This window comes from Orycteropus afer, unplaced genomic scaffold, assembly GCF_000298275.1.
Source record: "Orycteropus afer afer isolate SDZICR_OR568_19922 unplaced genomic scaffold, OryAfe1.0 scaffold00089, whole genome shotgun sequence".
Classification (NCBI taxonomy): domain Eukaryota; kingdom Metazoa; phylum Chordata; class Mammalia; order Tubulidentata; family Orycteropodidae; genus Orycteropus; species Orycteropus afer.
In genome coordinates, this window is record NW_006921676.1 from 2471595 (window position 1) to 2495349 (window position 23755).

Sequence of the window (23755 nt, forward strand, 5' to 3'; positions counted from 1 at the left end):
CAGAGATGGTTAAGTGCTCAGCTGCTAACTGAAAGGTCCAAAAAAACCTCATTGCCATAAGTCAATTGTGACTCACAGTGACCCCTATTGGGTTCCCAAGGCTGTAAATCTTTACAGAACTTGACTCCCTTATCTTTCTATCAGAGTGGCCGATGGATTTGAACCACCAGTCTGATTAGCAGCCAAATGCCTTAACCACTACTCCACCAGAGCTTCTTTAACCAAAAGGTTGGCAGTGTGAAACCACTAGCCTCTTTGCAGAAGAAAGATGTGGCAGTCTGCTTCCATAAAGATTACAGCCTTAGAAAATCCATGGAGTAGTTCTCCTCCATCCTGTAGGGTCACCAAGAATCAGAATCAACTCAATGGCAATGAGTGTGGTTTGTTTTTGAAGGATAGAAACTAGCTGATGTTGTCACCTACTCATCAGCACATGCTGAAATGTCCCTTGACTGAAACCTTCTGTGTCATCATGAAACCAGGTGTTAGTGAATTTGCATTCAACCCAGTATTGCCATAGATTGATTCTGACTCACATCGACCCTTTAGGGCAGAGTAGAATTGCCCCATCAGGTTTCCAAGGCTATAATGTTTATGGAAGCAGACTACCATATCTTTCTTCTGTGAAGCAGCTGTGAGTTCCAACCACCAACATTTTGGTTAGCAGCTGAGTGTTTAAACATTGTGCCACCAGGGCTCTTTCTGCAGCAAGCACCCAGCTCAGATGTCTTTCATTTTGGCAAAAGGCTTTATTTAACCTAGGTTACTATGCTCACTGCACAGTGGAGCTGGAAGGGTACGGGCAAACAGTAACCACACACTCAGTTGAGTGTCACTTTTAGATAGTCTCCATTTTGACCTTCAAAAGGAAAAATTTTCCAAAGTATGACCCTCTCTGCTGCTTCATCCCAGCTCTAAGTAATAGTTTGCTGTGAAATACCACATAGTTGCTTTGTAGCTTTTGTTTTATCAGGTTTCAACTGTTACAGTAGTTTCCAGCAAAGTCACAAGAATGTCCCTCCCCTCTAGCTTCCTTTAGGTACAGTGAGTCTCAGGACAACCAATCTCCCAGATCCCCCTTTGGCTGTTCTCATTATCTGAGTCCCTGGAGACCCCCAGGCTGACATGTATATATACTTGGGTCAATCTCCCGAAGCCTCGTAACACCCTGCCATATGGAATGTTTTATGTTTGGTTCAGCCAAGGGAAGCAGCAGATGGAGGCAAAGATGGGGCCTTGAGCCTTTAATGCTGTGGTACAAGACTCGGCTATCTCGCAGAGTCCACAGACATCGCCACGCCTTCTCTCTCTGCCCAGCAGATGGAAATCAATCTTCTCCATCTTTCCTGGCCAAATCCATTATTACTTCCTATTGAGTTACAGTATGAGGGGCTCAAGGACATTGGGGTGGGCGGAAATTCGTGTGCAACGTCAGATTCCAGCAGACACCTTGCCCTCTAAACAGAATGCAGCTCCATGTGTTTACACTGGTCCCTTGCATTTACTGTGGTTGTCTTGGCTGTTTTGATTGTTTGAACAGAGTTTTATGGATAGGAGGCAATGTTATCAAAAGCAGAGTCATAGGTTTGGATTCAGTATGAGCCAGTCATCATGAGCTTTCCCTTGTGTATATGCTGAGTCCACTACCCTAGCTAACCGCCTGCTAACTTCCCACTACAGCATCACAGTCAGTCTCCTGGACCCCACTGCATGAGATGATCAGTCAGCCTTCTGCTGATCCTACAGGATCCTCACCCAACATGTCCTTTCCTTGTCAGTGCCTGCCACCTCCCCCAACAAAGATGATATGCATGGAATCAAGGAAGATATAGAATCACCATAAACCAGAGCTTGATTTAAAAACATAGCTCAAATAATTTAACCCTGTTATTCTTTTAATATTATTTGGAAAATGTATTGGAAAGTAATCATCATTTGTTAATACAAAAATGATGAAAAATTTTAACGTATAGATAAGCAAAAAGAAAATTAACATTATTCCAAATATTAACAGTACCCATATTATCAGCTACATAAATTTCCAAACTTTTTTTCCCATAAAAATTCATATATCTTTTACCAAAACTAAGGAGCTCTTGTTGCACAGTGGTTAAAGCATTTGGCCGCTAACCAAAAGGTTGGTGATTTAAACCCACCAGCTGCTCTGCACGATAAAGATGAGGCAGTGTGCTTCTATAAAGATGTACAGCCTTGCAAATAGTTCCACTCTGTCCTACAGTGTCACCATGAGTCAAAATGGACTCCATGGCAGTGAGGTGTGTGTTTTTCTTTTGTTTTTTTTTTTTTTCTTCTTCTTCTTCTTTAACCAAAAATTACATAATCTTACATATCCTTTTCTGTAACATCTTTTCCATTTGATGTACTCTGAATAGTCCTCCATGTCAGTAAGTGTAGATCTGCTGCTTATAATGTTGTTAGGTGCCATCGAGTCAGCTCCAACTCATAGCAAACCCCTGTGCAACAGAACAAAATACTGCCCAGTCCTGCACAATCCTCACTATCCTTGCTGTGTTTGAGCCCTTCTCCCATTTTTTTGCTGACCCTCTACTTTACCCAGCTTGATATCCTTCTTCAGGGAATGATCCTTTCTGACAACATGACCAAAGTAGGTGTGATGAAGTCTGGCCATCCTTGCTTCTAAGTAGCATTTCAGCTGCACTATGTCCAGGACAGATTTGTTCATTCTTCTGGCAGTCCATGGTATTTTCAGTATTCTTTGCCAACACAATTCAAAGGCATCAACGCTTCTTCAGTCTTCTTTATTCATTGTCCAGCTTAACATGCATATGAGGCAATTAAAAATTGCATAACTTGAGTCAGGTACACCTTAGTCTTCAAAGTGACATCTTTGCTTCTACACTTTAAAGAGGTCTTTTGTAGCAGATTTGCCCAGTGTAAATACGATGTCTGATTTCTTCACTGCCACTTCCATGGGTGTTGATTGTAGATCCAAGTAAAATGAAATCCCTGACAACCTCTATCATTTCTCCATTTATCATGATGTTGCTTGTTCATCCAGTTGTGAGGATTTTTGTTTTCTTTATGTTAGGGTGTAATCCATATTGAAGACTGTAGTCTTTGATCTTCATCAGTAAGTGTTTCAAGTCTTCACTTTCAGCAAGCAAGGTTGTGTCATCTGCATATCGCAGGTTTTAATGAGTCTTCCTACAATTCTGATGCCGTGTTCTCCTTCATATAGTCCAATTTCTTGGATTATTTGCTCAGTATATAGATTAAATTAGTATGGTAAAAGGATACAACCAAGACATATAACCTTCCTGATTCTAAAGCATGCAGACTCCCTTTTTCCTGTTTGAACAATAGCCTCTTGGTCTATTTACAGATTCCTCAAGAGCACAATTAAATGTTCTGGAATTCCCGTTCTTCACAATGTTATCCATAATTTGGTATATTCATTATAATGTCTCCATGTTATTCTGTGGTGTCCTTGGCCATCTAATCCTCTGCTTGGGGACATTTGGATTCAGGAGTTTGTTGTTGGTAGCTGCTATCAAGTCAGCCCCAACTCATAGTGACTCCATGTACAACAGGGTTGGACCAATGTGATCTATAGATTTTCATTGGCTGATTTCAGAAATAGATCTCAAGGCCTGCCTTCCTAGTTTGTCTTAATCTGGAAGCTCTGCTGAAACTTATTCAGCAACAAAGTAACACACAAGCCTTCACTGACAGACAAGTGGTGACTGTGCTTGAGGTGCATTGATTAGGAATCGAACCGAGGTTCCCTCATGGAAGGCGAGAATTCTACCACTGAACCACCACTGCTTTTTCAGTAGTCTGTTGTTGTTGTTGTTGTGTGCCGTCGAGTCGGACCTGACTCATAGCGACCCCTTCTTGGGTTTCCGAGGCAGTATCACTATGGAAGTAGATTGCCCCATCTTCCTTCCAAGGAGTGGTTGGTGGGTTTGAACCGCCAGCCTTCTGGTTAGCAGTCAAGTACCTTAGGCACTGTGCTCCCAGAGCTCCCTTTCAGTAGTTTAAATTCTCATATTATAAATAGTGCTGCAGTGAAATCCTTATATGTACCTTCATTCTGATTTACCCAATTATTTTAGGACTCATTCTTAAAAGGAAACTATTGGTTGTGGTTAAAGCATTGGGCTGCTAACTGAAAGGTCGGCAGTTCGAACCCCCAGCAGCACTGAGGGAGAAAGATGAGGCAGTCTGCTTCCATAAAGATTTACAGTTTGGGAAAGCCTATGGGGCAGTTCTACTCTGTCCTATAGCGTCACTGTGAATTAGAATGCACTCGATGGCAGTGGGTTTGGTTTTAGGTTATGAGCTTTAATTGGTCTCATTTAATAATCCCAATCAAGCTAGAAAGTGGGAACCATTATGACTCCCATTTCCTCATTTCTCAGGGATCTTTGACCTTTGTTGCCTGATTTCCAAGACTTTTCACATATTTTATTTGTTTTTTTAATTGTTTCAGGTGGGAGGGAGATCTTGGTCAGTAGCAAAAGTCGATGATTCCCATCTTAAAGATAAATTACAATGACATTAATTTGTCTAAGGTCACAGAAACAGTATGTGTTAAAGGCAGGATTCCAACACAGACCCTCCCACTGGAGATTTAAGTGCTTAATTGTGAGCCTGGACTGGCTCACAGATCAACTGTCACCTATGTGCTGATGACCCCAAATGTTGATTTCCACGTCAGTTTCCTCTTCTGAATTCCTGGTTGGTGTCACCAACTGTCCTCATCTTCAGCCCTTTTTCCATGCCCCTCAAACTCAACATGTCCAATGCTGAATTCATAGTCTTGCATCCGGATCTCACCCTTCCCATCTCTTTAAATGGTATCTCCATCTAGACAGTTGATAAGCCAGAGACTTGGCTCATCCTCCTCCCTCATTAGTAGAGGAGAGAATAATGGCCCCCAAAGATGTCCTCATCCTAATCCCCAATACCTGTAAATATATAATTTTACATTGCAAAAGAGACTTTGCAGACATGATTTAATTAAAAATCTTAAAATGGCAAGATTATCCCACATTATCCAAGTAATCACCAAGGTCATTATAAGGGGAGGGCAAGAGGGTCGAAGTTAGAGAAGATGTGACCATGGAAGCAGAGGGCAGAGAGAGACAGAGATTTAAAGATACTGGTAGTGTAGTGCCTAAGGCACTTGACTGCTAACCAGAAGGCTGGAGGTTCAAACCCACCAGCCACTCCTTGGAAGGAAAGTTGGGCAATCTACTTCCGTAGTGATACTTGACTGCTAACCAGAAGGCTGGCGGTTCATACCCACCAGCCACTTCTTGGAAGGAAGGTTGGGCAATCCTACTTCCGTAGTGATACTGCCTCGGAAACCCAAGGAGGGGTCGCTATGAGTCGGGGCTGACTCAACGGCAAATAACAACAACAACAGTGATACTGCCTTGGAAACCCAAGGTCCGACTCGACGGCACATAACAACAACAAGCCACTGACTTTGTAGAAGGAAGAGGGGCCATAAGCTAAGAAATGGAAGCAGCTTCTAGAAGCTAGCAAAGTCAAGGAAATGAATCATCCCCTGCTGACACCTTGATCCTTGACGTCTGACCTTCAGAACTATAAGATAATAAATTTGTATTGTTTTAAACCAGTAAGCGTATGGCAGTTTTCTATAGCAGTAATAGGAAACTAATACAAATGGTATTGTTGATAAGTACATGGCCCCCTGACCCAGACTCTCTGAGTTCAAGTTTGGCCTCTACCGCTTACTGATTAGGTGAGTTTCCTCATTTTCGTAAAATGGAAATAAAAATAGTACCTACCTTATAGGGTTGTTCTGAGGATTAAATGCATCATTACAGGTGAAATGCTTAGAGAAGAGACCCGCCAATGATAAGCTCTGTATGAGGGTGAGTAGTTATTGTTGTTATGGTCACTGTTATTATCAGCAGTCTCCTAAACACATATAGACCCCTCTGCCTCTCTCCTTTTCCATAGCCATCCCCATCTTCTAAGCCTGAACTGATCAGTACTTCCTAATTGCTCTCGAACATCCATTCCCCACAAGACAGCCAGAGCTATCCTCTAAAGATGTGGGTCTCACCCCATCACTGTTTCATGCTGGCTTTCCAGGGCATCTCCTTGCTTTCAAAGCAAAGACCAAAACCCTCACCAGGGTTCACAAGCCTTCACCCAAATTTCACCCTGAAACATTGTCTGATACACTGCCAGAAGATGAGCCCCTCGGGTCAGAAGGCACTCAAAATATGGGTGCCACTCCAGCCCATACCCTTCATCATTCCAGTTAGTCTTTTCTTTCAGTTTCTTCAAGTGCCATGCTTAGTCCAACCTCAGAACCTTTGTTTGTGCATCTCTCTCTGCCTAACTATTCCCTCCTCCTCCCTGGCTCTGTCAATCCCATCCTAACCACCATGTCACAACTAACTCCACCCTGTGCTTCAGAGAAGCTTCTCTAACCATACCCGTCCACATTAGGTACCCCCTGTTATATGTTCCCTGGCACTCTGCACTTCCTTGGAACTATGCCACATTTGTACATACGTGTTTAATGCTTGTCTTCCCCTTCGAGTTTAAGCTCTAGGAAGACCAAAACTATGTTTATTTGTTCACCAGTATACCCCAGAGCCAGTTCTAACAGTCAGATAATCAATAGCTATTCCATTAACACCTTCTGCATCCTAAGCCTGTTACTGTACCTGGCACTTAATAAATGCTCAATAAACATCTGAATGCATGAGTGACTGACATAATGATGCCCTGCCCATATCTTTCTCAATGACCACACAAGGAAAGATGTAGATACTCTCACACATATACACACACACACAAACAGCACAAGGGGTACCTGCTCCCCTTCTCAGACACACCAGAGGGAGGGAGGGAGGAACTAGAGTGAAGTGGCTTCATTTTCTTTATCTCTCCCTCTGAGTTGCCCCCTATCCTCTGACTCACCCTCTTGCCCTTGCCTGAAGCTCTGTGGAGAATAATCCATGGCAGGCTGTGCTGAACTCGTCTGTTGATTTTCATAAATCAGCATTGATGGGAAACACCTTTTAGTCTCTATCTTGCTTCAAGGTGGGCAGGTGGGAGGGACAAACACAATGGCAAACAGAAGATCTCAAAATCTATAGCCAGAAGTAATATCCCCTCCCACCTTTTCACCGCAGTCCCCACAGAACTCTGCACCTTTTCCTGTGTGGAAAGGAGTCTTCTGTGTGTCTGCTGATGGGACACAATCTGCCGAGCTGTCTGCATCATGAAAATTGGATCTCAGTAGCCTTTGAGTAGCAGAAGTTTCTCTCACAAGTATTAGAGCTTGCAATGGGAAGTCCTTTGAGATTTCAAGTTACCTTGGAGATATGAGTGAAGTTCCATTTCTCTGTTACATTCTTATCTTGCCAGGCACTCCATTGTTTGAAAAAGAAGAAATATAATTTCTAATTTCTTACAGGTTGTAGATGTGCTGTGATGGGTCACATCAGTTTCCCATGCCTTTCATTACTCCCCAGTGATGGAGGAACAAGAACTGCCTAGGGAGGGTTAATAAGTTGCCCATAGCACTCACCGAGTGAGACTCAGAAGAAGGAAGAGGCCATCTACTTGTCGAAGAATTGGCCAGTGAAAACCTTATGAAAAGTAGTGAAACACTTCCTGATATATTGCTGAAAAGTTTTATGAATAGCCCTGAAACACTGTCCAATGCAGTGCCAGAAGATGAGCCCCTCAGGTCAGAAAGCACTCAAAATATGACTGGGAAAGAGCTGCCTTATCAGAGTAGAGCCTACTTTAATCATATGGATAAAGTAGAGTGCTCAGGGCCTCCATTTGCTGAAGCGGCATGACTCAATATGAAAAGAAACAGCTACAGACATCCATTGATAATCGGAACAATGGAATGTACAAAGCATGAATCTAGGAAAGTTGGAAGTAGTCAAAAATGAAATGGAACACATAAAGATTGATATCCTAGGCTTTACTGAGCTGAAATGGACTGGTGTTGGTCATTGTGAATCAGATAACCATATGATCTACTATGCTGGGAATGACAAATTGAAGAGGAATGGCATGGCGTTCATCGTCACAAAGAATGTTTCAAGATCTATCCTGAAGTACAATGCTGTCAGTCATAGATTAATATCCATACACCTATGAGGGAGACCAGTTAATACTACTTTTATTCAAATTTACACACCAACCACCAAAGCCAAATAAGGAAATGGAAGATGTTTACCAACTTCTGCAGTCAGAAATTGACTGAACATGCAATCAAGATGTGCTGATTATCACTTGTGACTGGAATGTAAAAGTTCAAAACAAAGAAGAATCATCAGTAGTTGCAAAATTTGGCCTTGGAAACAGAAGTAATGCTAGAATTTTGCAAGACCAATGACTTATTCATTGCAAATTCCTTTTTTCAACAACACAAACGGTGGCTATTCACATGAACTTTGCCAGATGGAGTACACAGGAATCAGATTGACTACATCAGTGGCAAGAGGTGATGAAAAAGCTCAGTATCTTCAGCCTAAACTAGGCCAGGAGCTGCTGTGGAACTGACCATCAACTGCTCATTTGCAAGTTCAACTTGAAGTTGAAGAAAATTAAAACAAGCCCAGGAGAGTGAAAATATGACCCTGATTATATCCCTCCTGAATTTAGAGACCATTTAAAGAATAGATTTGATGCATTGTACATCAATGACTGAAAACCAGAAGAATTGTGGGATGACATCAAAGACATCATCCATCAAGAAAGCAAAATGTCATTAAAAAGATAAGAAAGAAAGAAAATACCAAAATGGAAGTCAGAAGAGACTCTGAAACTTGTCCTTGAGCAGAGAGTAGCTAAAGCAAATGGAAGAAATAACAAGATAAAAGAGCTGAACAGAAGATTTCAAAGAGCAGCTCGAGCAAAGCCAATTACTATAATGAAATGTGCAGAAGCCTGGAATTAGAGAACCAAAAAGGAAGAACACGCTCAACATTTCTCAAGCTTAAAGAACAGAAGAGGAAATTTAAGCCTCAAGTTGCAATATTGAAAGATTCTATGGGCAATATGTTGAATGATGCAGGAAACATCAAAAGAAGATGGAAGGAATACATAGAATCAGTGTGCCAAAAAGAATTGGTCAATGTTATCCATTTCAGATGGTGGCATATGATCAAGAACCAATGGTATTGAAGGAAGAAGTTGAAGCTGCACTGAGGGAAGTGGCAAAAAATAAGGCTCCAGGAATTCATGGGATACCCATTGAGATGTTTCAGCAAACAGATGCCACAAGAGATTTGGAAGACAACTGGCTGGAACAGATCTGTATTTGTGCCCATTCCAAAGAAAGGTCATCCCACAGAATGTGGAAATTATCGAATATCATTAATATTGCACACAGGTAAAATCTTACTGAGATAATTCAAAAATGGTTACAGCAGTATATTGACAGAGAACTTCCAGAAATGCAAGCTGGATTCAGAAGAGGACGTGGAATGAGGGATATCATTGCTAATGTCAAATGGATCTTGATTCAAAGCAAAGAATACCAGAAAAATGTTTACTTGTGTTTTATTGACTGTGCAAAAGCATTTGATTGTGTGGCTCATAAAAGATTATGGACAACGTTGAGAAGAATGGGAGTTCCAGAACACTTAATTGTGCTCATGAGGAGCTTGTACATAGACTGTCGTTCGAACAGAACAAGGGGCTGCATGGTTTAAAATCAAGAAGGGAGTGCATCAGGGTTGTATCCTGTCACCATACTTATTCAGTCTATATGCTGAACAAATAATTTGAGAAGCTGGACTATATGAAGAAGAACGTGGCATCAGGATTAGAGGAAGACTCGTTAACAACCTGTGTTATGCAGACAACACAACTTTGCTCACTGAAAGTGAGGATGACTTGAAGCACTTTCCAATGAAGATTGAAGACTATGATCTGCAGTATAGATCACACCTCAGTATAAAGAAAACAAAAATCCTCACAATGGGACCAATAAGTAGCATTATGATAAATGGAGAGAAGATTGAAGTTGTCAAAGACTTCATATTGCATGGTTCTGCAATCAACACCAATGGAAGCAGCAGTCAAGATTTCAGACGTTGTATGGAGCTCTGGTAGCATAGTGGCTAAAGCACTTGACTGCTAACCAGAAGGCTGGCAGTTCAAACCCACCAGCCACTCCTCAGAAGGAAGGTTGGGCAATCCTACTTCCGTAGTGATACTGCCTCGGAAACCCAAGGAGGGGTCGCTATGAGTCGGGGCCGACTCGACGGCACATAACAACAACAACATAGTATTGGGCAAATTGGCTGCAAAGGACCTCTTTCAAGTGCTGAAGAGCAAAGATGTTTCCTTGAAGACTAAGGTGTGCTTGACACAAGCCATGGTATTTTTGATTGCCTCATATGCATGTGAGAGCTGGACAATGAATAAGGAAGACCAACGAAGAGTTGATGCTTTTGAGTTGTGGTGTTGGCAAAGAATGCTGAAAGTACCATGGACTGCTAAAATAACTAACAAATCTGTCCTGGAAGAAGTGCAGCCAGAATGCTCCTAGGAGATGAGAATGGCCAGACTTTGTCTCACCTACTTGGGTCATGTTGTCAGAAGGGACCATTCCCTGAAGAAGGATATCATGCTTGGCAAAGTGGAGGGACAATGAAAAAAGGAAAGGCTCTCAATGAGATGAATTGAGGCAGTGGCTGCAACGATAGGCTCAGGTTTAGCAAAGACCGAGAGGCTGGCACAGGACGGGGCAGTGTTTTGTTCTGCTGTACGTGAGGTCACTATGAGTTGGAGACAATTCAACAGCACCTAACAACAACAACAGCACTCACTGCCTTGTAGAGCTCCTCAGCTAAGTAAGGTCAGAAGTTGTCAGCAAATTAATGAAAAAATATATATATCCTTCTCAGCCCTACACAACAGCTCAGAGAAGTGGTGTGATGGTCAGTTGAGCTCTAGAGGTGGTTTTGCCTGCCTAGGGCAGGTTCCATGTGGACTTTTCATCTCATCTTTGTGATTTCTTCTAATGACCTTTGCTCAGTTGAGGAACCAAATATGATAACATGTTCACCTTCCCCAATCAGAGCCTTCAGCAGCACCCACCCAACCCTCTTTCTTCTCCACCCTTGCCTTCTGTCAGGTTGACCCATTACCTACAGCTTTGAAAGGTTCTGCTCAAGCCTGCCCAATTTCCTTTTCACTTGGTTATGGTTTCTGCTGGAATTCCTGTCCTATGGGGGAGTCTGTGAGGGTCCTTGAAGGAAGAAGAAGACTCTTTGTTCCCTCTACTTTGTGGGAAATTGACCCCACTTTCCTCAAGGCATCCCTAGACATCTCCATCTGTATCAGTTTCCTAGGGCTGCCGTAACAAAGTACCACAAGCTTAGTGGCTTAAAACAACAGAAATTTATTCTCTGACAGTTCCAGAGGCCAGAAATCCTAAGTCAAAGTGTCAGTAGGGTTGATTCCCTCTGGAGGCTGAGCGTGAACCCCTTCCAAGCCTCTCGTAGCTTCATACAGCTGCCAGAAATCCTTGGTGTTCCTTGGCTTGTAGCTGCCTTACTCCAGTCTCTGCCACCATCTTCACATAGTCTTCACCTCTGTGTGTCTCTCTTCTCTCTTTCTGTCTCTTATGAGGACACTCATCAGTGGATTTAGGGCTCACCCTAATTCAAGATCGCCTCATCTCAAGATCCTTACCTTAATTATATCTGCAAAGACCCTTAATCCAAATAAGGTAATCACAAGTACTAGAGGTTGGGAACTCACATACCTTTTGTTGTTGTTTGCTGCTATCAAGTCGGTCCCCGATTCATGATGACCCTATGCACCATGGAACAAAATGTGTACTGGTCCTGTGCCATCCCCATACAGACAAGACCATTGTGATCCACAGGATTTTCACTGGCTGGACTTCAAAAGCAGATTACCAATAGGTCTTCCTAGTACATCTTAGTCTGGAAACTCCTCTGGAACCTGTTCAGCATCAGAACAACACACGACCAGACAGACGCATGGTGACTGCATATGAGGTGCTTGGCTGGGACTAGAACCTGAGTCTCCCACATGAAAGGTGGTAATTCCTCTACTGAATCATCATCCTCTGCTCCCCATATCTTTTTTGTTGTTGTTATGTGCCGTCGAGTCAGACCTGATGAATTGCAACCCCTCCTTGGGTTTCCGAGGCAGTATCACTACAGAAGTAGATTGCCCAACCTTCCTTCCAAGGAGTAGCTGGTGGGTTTGAACTGCTAGCCTTCTGGTTAGCAGTCAAGTGCCTTAGGCACTATGCTACCAGAGCTCCTCCATATCTTTTAGAGGAACACATTTCAACTCACTACAACATCTAATACCTCTGAACAGGAGGACAGGATATCCACCCTGAGGAGGGTAGGATGGGCTCATGGATGGGTAAGGAGGAGGTTCAGGGACAATGTTGGCCCCTCATGAGCTGGTTTGACAGGGCTCTCCATGCAGGAATTTCCTTGGTAATACCATCATTTGACTCAGTTTCTCTGCTGGCTTCACTGCAGAGCCAGCCCTTAACTGGCTGCCTTTGATGACCTTAGCCTCCCATATCTTATGCTTCCGAGGTATGACTTTGAAGGGGCTGTTCTCTTTAGCCCATCCTCAAGTAATCATATGACATGATAAATTCTTGAAGCTTTGAGGACCTCAAAGTAAGAGAAGTGCCATGCTCTATAAATCCTGGGTAACCTTACAGCCTGCCTGTCTGTCAACTACCAAAGGACCAATTTTCTGTAGATATTATGCTTTAGTTCCTAGGAATGTGTGTTTTAAATAAGCTCATATTTTGTATCAGAAAAGGTTTTGTCAAGGTTTTCTTTAACAAGCAGAACAATAATTAATTAAAGTTCTAAGAATAAAACATGCCTCCCAATACTGCCTTCTTCCATGTTGAAAATAGTGAACTGCTACTCAACCCAGACACAAACCAAAGAATGATTTTCTAAGCTAGTCAAAAAGGGGCTCTTGAAAGTGCTTCAGGGACAAGTGTAATTTGCTGCCAAGCTTTCTGTCATGGGCTGAACACGGTTAGCAACCCAGGCAATCAGAACCTGAGCATTGTGGAGCCCCGAAGGTCGCCTGTGGCATGGGGCTGCCGAGGGAAGCACAGGTGTGTGTGGACTCCAACCTGACTTTGTGTTTCTCTTTCCCTTGGGAAAGAGCCACTGGGACCCTCACTCATGTCTCCTCTTATCTCTTTCCAGGACTCCTCTTCAGCCGGATCCGCCACCATGGCTGTCCCGCGAGCTGGTGCAGCAGTTGGAGAGCAGGGAACATCTCCCAAAGTCCAGCTACCCCTCAACGTGTGAGCTGTCATTTATGACTGTTGTGGTCCAGCATTCCCTCCTTTTGTCTTCCACACCTTCAATATCTCTCTTCCTACCCTATGTTTGCACATGAATGTATGGTTTCTATACCAAAAACTAACAGTTGCCCTTGAGTCAGCTCTGACTTGTGGCAACCCAGTGTGTATTAGAGAAGAACTGTAGAGTTTTCAATGGCTGTTTTTATGGAAGCAGATTTCCAGACCTTTCTTCCAAGGTGCCTCTGCATGGACATAAACTTCCTACCTTTTGGTTAATAGTTGAGTGCTTAAGTATTTGCACCACTGAAGGATTCCATGGTTTCTATCAGGGTTTTAAATTTATTGCTAGCTGATCAATTTAGCTGTGTCCAATTTAGCAAACAATATACTGGGTTTATTTTTTAATATTATTGCTCCTGGGACAATCTATATCATACAAACAGGGATGATGTTTAAAACAGTTGACAGATCAGGCACTGATCAATCAGACAAGGACTCAGAGGGCTGTGAGAAAGTCTAGGGTGGGCCCTGGAGAAGGAATAGCATAGCCAGAACAGTACATAGACTTGGGGGATTGGGGACAATAGCTAGCTACCAGACACTCAAAAGTGGTTCACTATTTTAACCATAACTGCCACCCCAGTGCGTACCAGCTGCATGCCATCCCCCAAAATAACCAGATGAATCATTGTTAGGAAGTGAGATGGTCATCTTGTTCAGAAAATTGGCTCCATTAAGTTCCAGCTCTTAAAAGATATGTGCAGTTTCAAAATCCCCTATTTAGAATGTGTTCTGTAGTATTAGGCAGCCTTCTACTCTTTCATTTGGCAATGAGTTCAGTTACTTGAATGAATGTATTAAGCTGGAGAGTATACATTTGGCAAACAATATAGGGAAGACAGAAAGTTAGGTAGATCCAGGGCAGGTCAAAGGGGATGCTTTGAACCTGTGTTGTTGAAGAACTGAATGTATTTTGAGCAAAAACCAATTTACTAAGCTTCAAAAGGTTTTTTTACACTTCCTAAAGGGATCATGGACTAGTAAGCTACCTTCCAAATGTCTTTAGGTTGAAATTCAAGTTTTTACCCACACTGGACAGAAAATAATCTCTTCTGATTTATGTCTGTCTGCTTAAACTACAGAACCTTCCACTCAAAACCAGGAGAGCCAAGAAGGCATGAAAAGGATGACTTCTGCTGGTTTTGCTGTTTTTGCAAAATTTGGATGTATAACCTCTTATCTCTGAGGAAATAGTCCTTCATCCACCAGAGACACTTGGGCCTTAATGTACAGGGGTAGGACAAGGTCAAAGGTGACGAGATTATGAGTTCTTCAAGGTTGAGGACAAGGCCTGTTCATTTTTAAGTACCCAGAAACTAGCTGAATAACTGGCTCACAGGATCTCAATAAATGTTTACTTGTTAAATGAGAGTCAAAGTCTTTCCACCTTGGGCACCATGGTAGACAGAAGATAAGAGATTATCTTCCATCCTAAATTGCAGAGGGTTCCTCACGTCTACCCCAGAGCCTCTTAAACATCAGCATCACCAGGTATGCTGCCTCTGATCAGCCATCTAAGGAGGCATCTCTGTATTTGAAGCCCAAAAGGTAAAAAATCCCAAAAGTATCAGTCCCCAAAAAGTTACAGTCAATTCTGGAGGCTCCGATTCTGTATGAACCTTCCATTTTCTTGGAGGTCTTTTTCATTGGACTCAGAGTGTAGGGGAAATTTCTCTCTCCCATCCCTACTCTCCCACAGGGAGGACCCTCTCAAGCCAAGCATAGTCCATGTATCCAAGACAAGGAGGATACTGTGATCTCTCAACCCTCTGCTCCTGGCATCTTTATCTTGCTCTACAGACCATGACTGTCTCTGTTCAGGTTTCATCTGCATAACAGGGAAGGGAAACTGACATGTCAGAGAATGTCCTTCAAAGGATAGCAAATACTGTGATAGAAATATGTCTCCTGATGATATAGTAATCATGTGAGCAGCAAATGAAGAGTGGCCAATTGCTTTTTTATCAGATATTATAAGTAAGTTAAATATGTCTATGTGGCTGTTTATACTAACCATCAATCATATTATAGGTAATATCACTTAAGTTATAGCAATATTCATTATCCATCTTAAAAAAATACATAACCTTTGAAATCACACTTTTTATTTTGTACCTAGGGAAAAAAAAGATAAGACTGGCCTCATCAATTTATAAAGTGGAGGATTAGCCTGAACACTTAAGCATCCTCCTTATCTCCAAGATTCTAGCAGTCCATCCTTATAGATGGCATGTACATAGGGTAGAGGTCTGATTGCTCTTTATCTGACTGCTCTTCCCAAAACGGTGTCTGTAAGTCATGTTCCATAAACCTCTAGCTCTGAAATTGAGATTGAGAAGTGCCACCTTTACAGAATCAAGCACAGCAACAGGTATGCTGCTGTGTGTCAGAGAGTCTACAAATTGGCATGGCCTTTGGACTCCATGCAAGAGCCCAGAGGGGCCTAACTTAAAGGTCAATGATTAAATACCTTTAATAGACCCTTATCTCATAATCTTTATTATTATATGGGTTTGACTTCTACAGGTCAAAGCACATCCCCTGAAACATGATCATGAGTGATTAAAAGGCCTAATCTGTCATGGTCAGCCTGTTAGTAGCAGGATGTTATTCTTATCTACTCCCAGCATGTAAGAAGTTTCCCTGAACAGTGATTTCTTAAGGGTTCAATTGCCTTGAAATATAAGAAGGGGTCTCAATTTGCCAATCTGATGCATTTGAGGCAGCTTCTTATCTTTAGAGACATCTACTCACTCAGACCTGCTGGGTTCCACATCCTCCCTTTCCCACTTTCACTGTGTTTGGAAGCTGCCTGAATTTCACTTCCTGACTCTAGGGCTTGTCTGCCTTCCATCCTGGCAGACTGGCAGGTGCAGAATTTTGAGTGTCTGGTCCTGAAGGTCATGTTGTAGGAAAGAGATGAGCCAGTTTGGAAGATCTAAAGGTTGATAGAGAACATTTGTGAATAAGGAGCCACTGACAGTGCAGTGCTTAATCCTTGCCTCCATTTCTCCAGAGATATCTTAAGAGCCAAGAGCGACATAGTGAAGGATTAGAGGAAGCAGGAAGAGAGGAGGGGTAACCTGTAGGGCTGAATTAGCAACGGATGGATGATTTAGGCTGAGGAAGAGGAACTGATCCTGCCTAAAATATCTCTTCTCACACCTTCAACAGTTCCAACAGTCTCCTTAAGCTCTGCTGAAGAATCAGTTACTGAAGTAGTAGGAAAGCACAGGTGTCAGAGTTGCACAAACGTGAATCTGACTCCTGACTCAACCTTTAGGTAATGCCTCACTTCTCCCACCTTCAGTTTACTTATGAGCTGAGGTCAATCATCACCTTTGGCTATTAGCACTTTTACTCCAAGGAACTGGATATAAGATTGTCCTCTGAGGGTGAGATTTCCACAGTCAATGAGGAGGATCCATCACTGGTATGAAACTCTGTGTGACTGGAGAGTTTGGGAGCACCCAGAATTCCACTTGAGAGATCTAGGAGTCCTGTAAAGGGGGCCAGAGAAATAATGAGAGAATAGAAGAAAGGTGGTTGGCCTTGGAGACCAGAAATGGAATGCCAAAGGGAACAGAGGACAGAACTGTACAGAATGTATCTGACAGTACTTGGGGTAAAGGCAGGGATCACTGAATCTGGTCACCTGAGATTTGTATTCTGTTGTGAGCAAAGATAATCTAACAGATCTTCATGTGGCTGGAGGTTACCCTCCTTGTGACGACCACCTCCGTTCAGTCTGATGATAAGAAGGTCACCAAGCCACTTGATAATAACTATACAGTCTCCAAGTCTTGTGGCATTTGGAAAAGGATTTGGTGACCACCTCATTCCCAAGATGAGAAAGGAATTTTCCATTATTCAAATTATTAAAAAAAATCCAAATGAATCAAGCAGAATCTGATTCTACACTTTAGTCAGTGATGGCTTTGATTAGTATGAGTTCAATAAATCAGAATCCAGTAAGATAAGTCGCTGACAAGACTGAGGGCCAAGACCTGGACTGGGAAAAGTCCACTGAATTATTGCCACCCAGAAGTGTGTTGGTTGGCAGCCATCAGTATTCTCTGGCAACACCCTAACCTCATGGTCAGTCCTTTCAGGCTTTCATAGCACCTGACCTCAGGGTTATTGAGACGACAAATATGACAGTTTGTGTGAGAAGCCTCGATGATGATTGTCCCTTGTCCCCTGCCCTACATACCCCTGCTATGTGGATCCCAGTTATGGAGAAGGCAAAATTAGAGTCCCAAGCATGTAGGGCAATGAGGAGAAATGCATGTAGGAAGAACAGAAGAATTATCTTAAAAGAATTCTCTAGAACAGAGCATATAGCCTGGTGGGCAGTCTTTACACCAGTGGTTGAAAGACTTTTAGAGCTGCTGATAGGGCTGATGGCATCTGAGGGAAAAGGATGCTCCCTTGAGCCACCAGGGCCAGGAGGCTGCAAGGCACATAGCATAGCAGCAGAGCTTCCCCAGCAGCACAGCCTTTGTCTTCGGTTGGGTTTCTTGGATTGAGACTGAAAGGAGCATGCAGAAGGTTTATTGGAATGAAGATGGCAGAATTGGGTGGAGGGGGGAGTTGTAGTTGCATCAGAAACCTCAGCTGATCCTGAAAGGGAGCCCTGGAGTTGAGTTAACCCTTCAGAGTGTCCCAAAGTGAGGCAAGCCAGTCTTGACTTCAGGCTGCCCTTGGGAGGGAAGCATAATCTTGGATGAAGCAGTACTCAGTAAGGAAATTCCCAGTGAGGACTCAGCCATGAGCTGTCAGCAGCCCATAGTCTTAGCAGCTGCAGGATGGGTGTCCCAGTCCTGAAAAGGGGATCTGGCCAATGCATCACCATACCCATTACAGCAATGGTTCTTAAACTTTGCAATGCACCAGAAATGCCTGGAGGACTTGCTGAAAAATTGATTGCTGAGTCCTCACCCCAATAGAGGAGTCCTGGGTGGTACAGATGATTAATGTTCTCAGCTGCTAACTAAAAGGTTGGAAGTTCAAGTCCATCCAGCAGTACCTTGGAAGAAAGTCCTGACACTATTTCTGAAAAAGCAGCCCTTGAAAACACTATAGAGCACAGTTCTACTCTGACACATATGGGGTCACATAAGTCTGTGTCAACTAGACAGCAACTAGTTTTTAACCCCAAAAGATCAAGAGTAGGGCCAAGAATTTGCTTTTCTAACAAGTTCGCAGGTGATGCTGATGCTGCTGGTCCAGAGATTGCACTTGGGCCAACCAAAGTGATTTCACATGGGTTTGGTGTGAAAGACATACCAGCCCCTTGATGGGTATGCAGTCCCATAGCCCCAGGTCCTTTCTTCCATAGGCTTCCCAACACTGGAGAAAGTTGCCTGGGTACCACCTGGGAGAACTAGCATCTGAACCCACATTGGCTGCCTGTAAGCCCTGTGAAGTTGGAAGAAACACCAGGAAGATTGAGTGGCATGCATAAGCTGGGTTGGATATAGACCATAATGCCATACCTCCAGGAAAGAGGTGAAAGGCAGGAGTTCTTAGGGGGAGCAGACCATTCTGCAGCCACAGTGAGCATTCTCTGAAGGCACTCCATTCTCTCTCCCTTCTGAGCTTCAGCTCCCACAGTTAGCCCTGTCTGGAATACCTCATCACCTCACAACCCCTGCAGGTGCTTCACTCCCCAGCTCAGCTGTCATCTCCTTGGGTAGGACTTACCTGTCTCCTGTGACTTGGTAGGGTGCCTTCCTCAGGCTCCTGTGACATCCAGTACAGGAGGCTAACTTTGCACTTACAGCTTTTTCTCTTCCACCTGAAATAGGTACTTCTTAATGGCAGGTTCTGTGTGTGTACAACTCTTTCTCTGCCACTTGATTCTCATTCAATATATAGTGATTAAATTGAAAAATCAATTAATGGAAACATGTCTAACTAACCTAATGCCCTAGCATATAAGAGCAGACAGCACTTCTTGCAGGAAGAATAGAAAATAATCTTCTGCTTATTAAAAAAAAAAAAAAAGAATGAGCAAGCTATTGTTTATAGGAGAAAGAGTGTAAAATTGATGGACTTAAAATACTTTAACTCACTCTTTCATTAGGGAACTATAGAGACAATTAACAGGGAGTAAGGACCTTACTAGGAGTTCAGGTGGTGCAGTGGTTAAAGCCATTGACTTCTAGCCAGAAGGACATCAATTCAAACCCACCAGTTACTCTGTGGCAGATGAGCCAGTCTGCTTCCATACAGGTTTACAGCCTTAGAAACCCTATGGGGCAGTTCTACTCTGTCCTATAGTGTTGCTGTGAGTCAGAACCGACTCAGTGATGGAGAGTTTGTTTTGAAGGCTCTTACTTGAGTTCCTGGCTGGCGCGAATGGTTAATGTTCAGCTGCTAACTGAAAGGTTGGAGGTTTAAGTCCACCCAGAGCACCTCAGAAGAAAGGCCTGGTGATCTGCTTCCAAAAAATCAGCCACAGAAAACTATAAGGAGCAGAGTTCTTCTCTAACACACTTGGAGTCACCATGAGTCAGAGCTGACTCTAGGGCAACTAGTTCATAAAGATCTTGCTACAGAAATAAGCACATAATAAGGGCAAGTGAAGGCTGTACTCAGATATTTTCAACAGACTATGCATACAAACCACAGCTTCGGTATGCATTACTCCTCAACATAAAGAAAACAAAAATCCTTACAACTGGACCAATAACAACATCATGGTAAATGGAGAAAAAAATGAAATTGTCAGGGATCTCATTTTACTTGGATCCACAATCAGTGCCCATGGAAGCAACAGCCAATAAGTCAGATGTCATATTACACTGGGAAAATCGACAGCAAAAAACCTCTTGAAAGTGTTAAAGAGCAAAAATGTCACTTTGAAGACTAAGATGCATCTGACCCAACCCATGGTATTTTCAGTCACCTCATATGCATGTGAAAGCTGGACAATGAATAAGGAAGACTGCAAAGAATTGATGCATTTGAATTGTGGCATTAGTAAAGAAGATTGAAATACCATGGTCTATGAGAGAACAAACAAATCTATCTTGGAAGAAGTACAGCCAGAACACTCTTTAGAAGTAAGAATGGCTAGACTTCATCTCACATGCTCTGTCCTATTATTAGAAGGGACCAGTCCCTGGAGAAGGATATCGTGCTTGGTAAAGTAGTAGTAGTAGTTGTTGTTATGTTCCGTAGAATCGGACCCAACTCATAGCGACCCCACCTTGGGTTTTTGAGGCGGTATCACTACAGAAGTAGATTGCCCAACCTTCCTTCCATGGGGTTGCTGGTGGGTTTGAACTGCCAGCCTCTGGTTAGCAATCAAGTGCCTTAGGCACTACGCTACCAGGGGAAGACCCTCCATGAGATGTGTTGGTACAGTGCTGCAACGATGTGCTCAAGCATGGCAAAGATTATGAGGACGGTACAGGACTGAACAGTGTTTTGTTCTGTTGTGCACAGGGTCTCTGTGAGTCAGAGATGACTCAATAGCACCTAATATATAAAAAACAGTGCACATTGCCAAGCTGTGGTCAATAGGAAGGTGGCCAGTGTGCGTACTGTTTAAGGGCACCTGGGTGAAGGAGCGAGTGGGAGCTGAACTCCAACCACAGACTCCCTTGCCTAACTACATACCCAGTACAAACGCATCTGCCTAGAAGAAAGAGCACCCCCTCTCCCCCCATCATCCATCTGCTCAGAAGAGGCACCTCATTCTGATTTGCACAAAAGTCCCTTATAACTATAAGGTGGTGGTGAACAATAATTACAGAATCAGATTGTCCGACTCTTTTCTCAGATAAAGTATTTTAAATACTAAATTTTGTTTGAGAGTTCATAGAGGTGGTATCTAAACATGAAGGAGGTTGGCACCCTTATGGTTTATATGTGTTTTAGGATTCTCCATGAGCACTGCTATGTAGGAATAGCATTAAGTTGTCAAGGCCTTCTTAAAGAAATTAAAAAGTGACAGTTGGGGCCTGCCCACAAATACCACCTTGACTTATTTCATTGCATACCAAGAGCAGGTTGTGTGGAAACTGGGCCACTGCAGCCTTTGTGCCTGTGCCCAGCTGTGCCAGCTGCAGGTTCTGGATGAGGACTAGCTTGCAGTATTGAGCACCAGAGAATGCCAGCCAAGAGACCATCTCCACATGCAGTTCTGACAGGAGGTCGACCAATGGGAAAAGGGAAGAAAGGGACCGTTGAGAGTTATTTGGAATCTAGAATCAACAAAGTGTATAAAATGGACTTTGAAGGCCAGGGATAGCTGGAAGCATCAGGTTGAGAGTTGACTGGGCCATTCTTCATGGTACAAATCACTCTTCAAGTGTGGTCCATCTGGTGCCTTCTCTTGAGTCATTCTGAAAGGAAAACAGATGCAAAATGACATATTCACCCACTCCAGGCCAGTGCCTTACCCTACTATGAGTCACATGCCAGACACGCAGATACCACGCACACAAGAGTGTCGTGCAAGAAAAAGAAATGAGCCAGGAAACCCATCTGCTTTTGGTTTCCCCTCAGAGGCAGTAGGAGGGGGAGAGATTTTTCAAGGTGAAGTCAGACTTATTTACATTCCAGTTCCCCCAGCAACGTACACCTAGAGGCTGAACTTGAAATATTTAAACCAGAGGAAGGATTAGTCATCTGACAGAACAAATTTGAAATAAAGATGAAAATACCATGCACATTAATGACCTGGTGGAAATCAGTGCAGCACTTGGCCAGAATGGTGAAACACATTAGATCTGTGCTCAGAGGAAGGGGAGGAAGGGGCATCTCTCCCTGTCTCCATAAACCCAGCCTACCAGTGCCCCCTACAGAAGAGCCCATGCTACATCCCAGCTGGGCCTTGCCCCACTCTCTTCTTATAAATAATTTTATGATGCCTTATCAGAGTCCCTAAGGAGCTCTGGTGCTGTAGTGGTTAAGGCATTTAGCTGCTAACCAGAAAGTCAGTGGTTTGAACCTACCAGCTGCTTCATGGAGGAAAGATAAGGCAGCCTGCTGCTGTGAAGATTTACACCCTTGGAAACCCAATGGGAGTCTCTATGAGTCAGAATCAACTAAATTGCAGTGACTTTAGTTTGGCTTGGTTTTATCGGAGTCCCTGGTGGCCACATTCACAGCTTGTGGCAGCCACAGAACCTGGCTCTGCCTCTAACTGGCTGTATGAACATAGAAAGATTCTTAAGCTTTTTGAGGTTTAGTTTCCTCAGCTAGAGAACAGGGGTATGATGACTACTTCAGAGTACATATGGAGCTTGTTGTTGTTGTTGTTATTTGCCATCGAGTCGGCCCCGACTCATAGCGACCCCTCCTTGGGTTTCCGAGGCAATATCACTACGGAAGTAGGAATGCCCAACCTTCCTTCCGAGGAGTGGCTGGTGGGTTTGAACTGCCAGCCTTCTGGTTAACAGTCAAGTGCCTTAGGCACTATGCTACCAGAGCTCCTACATATGGAGCTTAGGAGAGAGAATTGGAGTGTCTGGCCTGTATTTCATTCCCTGTCTTGCCTCGGCTGATGACCCATGGCATGGCACCCGTGTCTGTGTGACTGTCCTTAGGGCCACTCCAGGCTGCAATGACTTATAAATAAGACCACAAATAAAATCAGAAGGCTGATGACAGTGGTGGTGCTGTCCTTTGGAAATGACACCGAACTCTGCTGTTTGCCGTTAGGACCTAAGGGATGTCATGTATCATTGGGTACTAGTAAAAAATATCTTTAATTGTGAAAGAACTATCAGTGTCATCCTGCTAAGAATCTAGACTTCCATGTGAAGAGGCACGATGTAGTATAAAAGTCAAATCTATCTTTTTTTTCTTTTCTTTTTGGTTAAACTAGCCAAATTTACACTGTTCTTCTTATATCCATCCTAAAAAAATGGGAGCACGGTGAGGATCAAGTGTATGTCCTTGGTCCTTAGCAAAGTGGGTAGGGTCCATTTTGTCAAAGTTGAACAAGTTGGGCAGTGGATATATGGCCCAGTTCACCTCTTAAAACCAAAAAAACCAAAGTCACTGCCATTGAGTCTATTTCAATTCATAACAACTCCTCCTTGGATTTCTGAGGCATTATAGGAGCTCTGGTAGCATAGTGGCTAAGACACTTGCCTGCTACCCAGACGGCTGGTGGTTCAAACCCACCAGCCACTCCTTGGAAGGAAGGTTGGGCAATCCTACTTCCGTAGTGATACTGCCTCAGAAACCCAAGGAGGAGTCACTATGAGTCAGGTCCATCTTGACAGCACATAACAACAACAACAACAACAATCTCTGTGGAAGTAGATTGCCCAATCTTCCTTCCAAGGAGTAACTGTTGGGTTTGAACCACCAGCCTTCTGGTTAGCAATCAGGTGCCTT

The 23755-nt window shown here is 43.3% G+C and overlaps 1 protein-coding gene across 1 annotated transcript in view; it reads left to right on the top strand.

Annotated features, from left to right (window-relative positions):
- Nucleotides 1–23755, top strand: part of SH3RF3 (SH3 domain containing ring finger 3) — a 643685-nt gene that overhangs the window by 517335 nt on the left and 102595 nt on the right. Inside the window, exon 5 of the mRNA XM_007942370.1 lies at nt 13233–13333. Coding sequence (XP_007940561.1) covers nt 13233–13333 — 101 coding nt within the window. The remainder of the gene's footprint in view (nt 1–13232; nt 13334–23755) is intronic.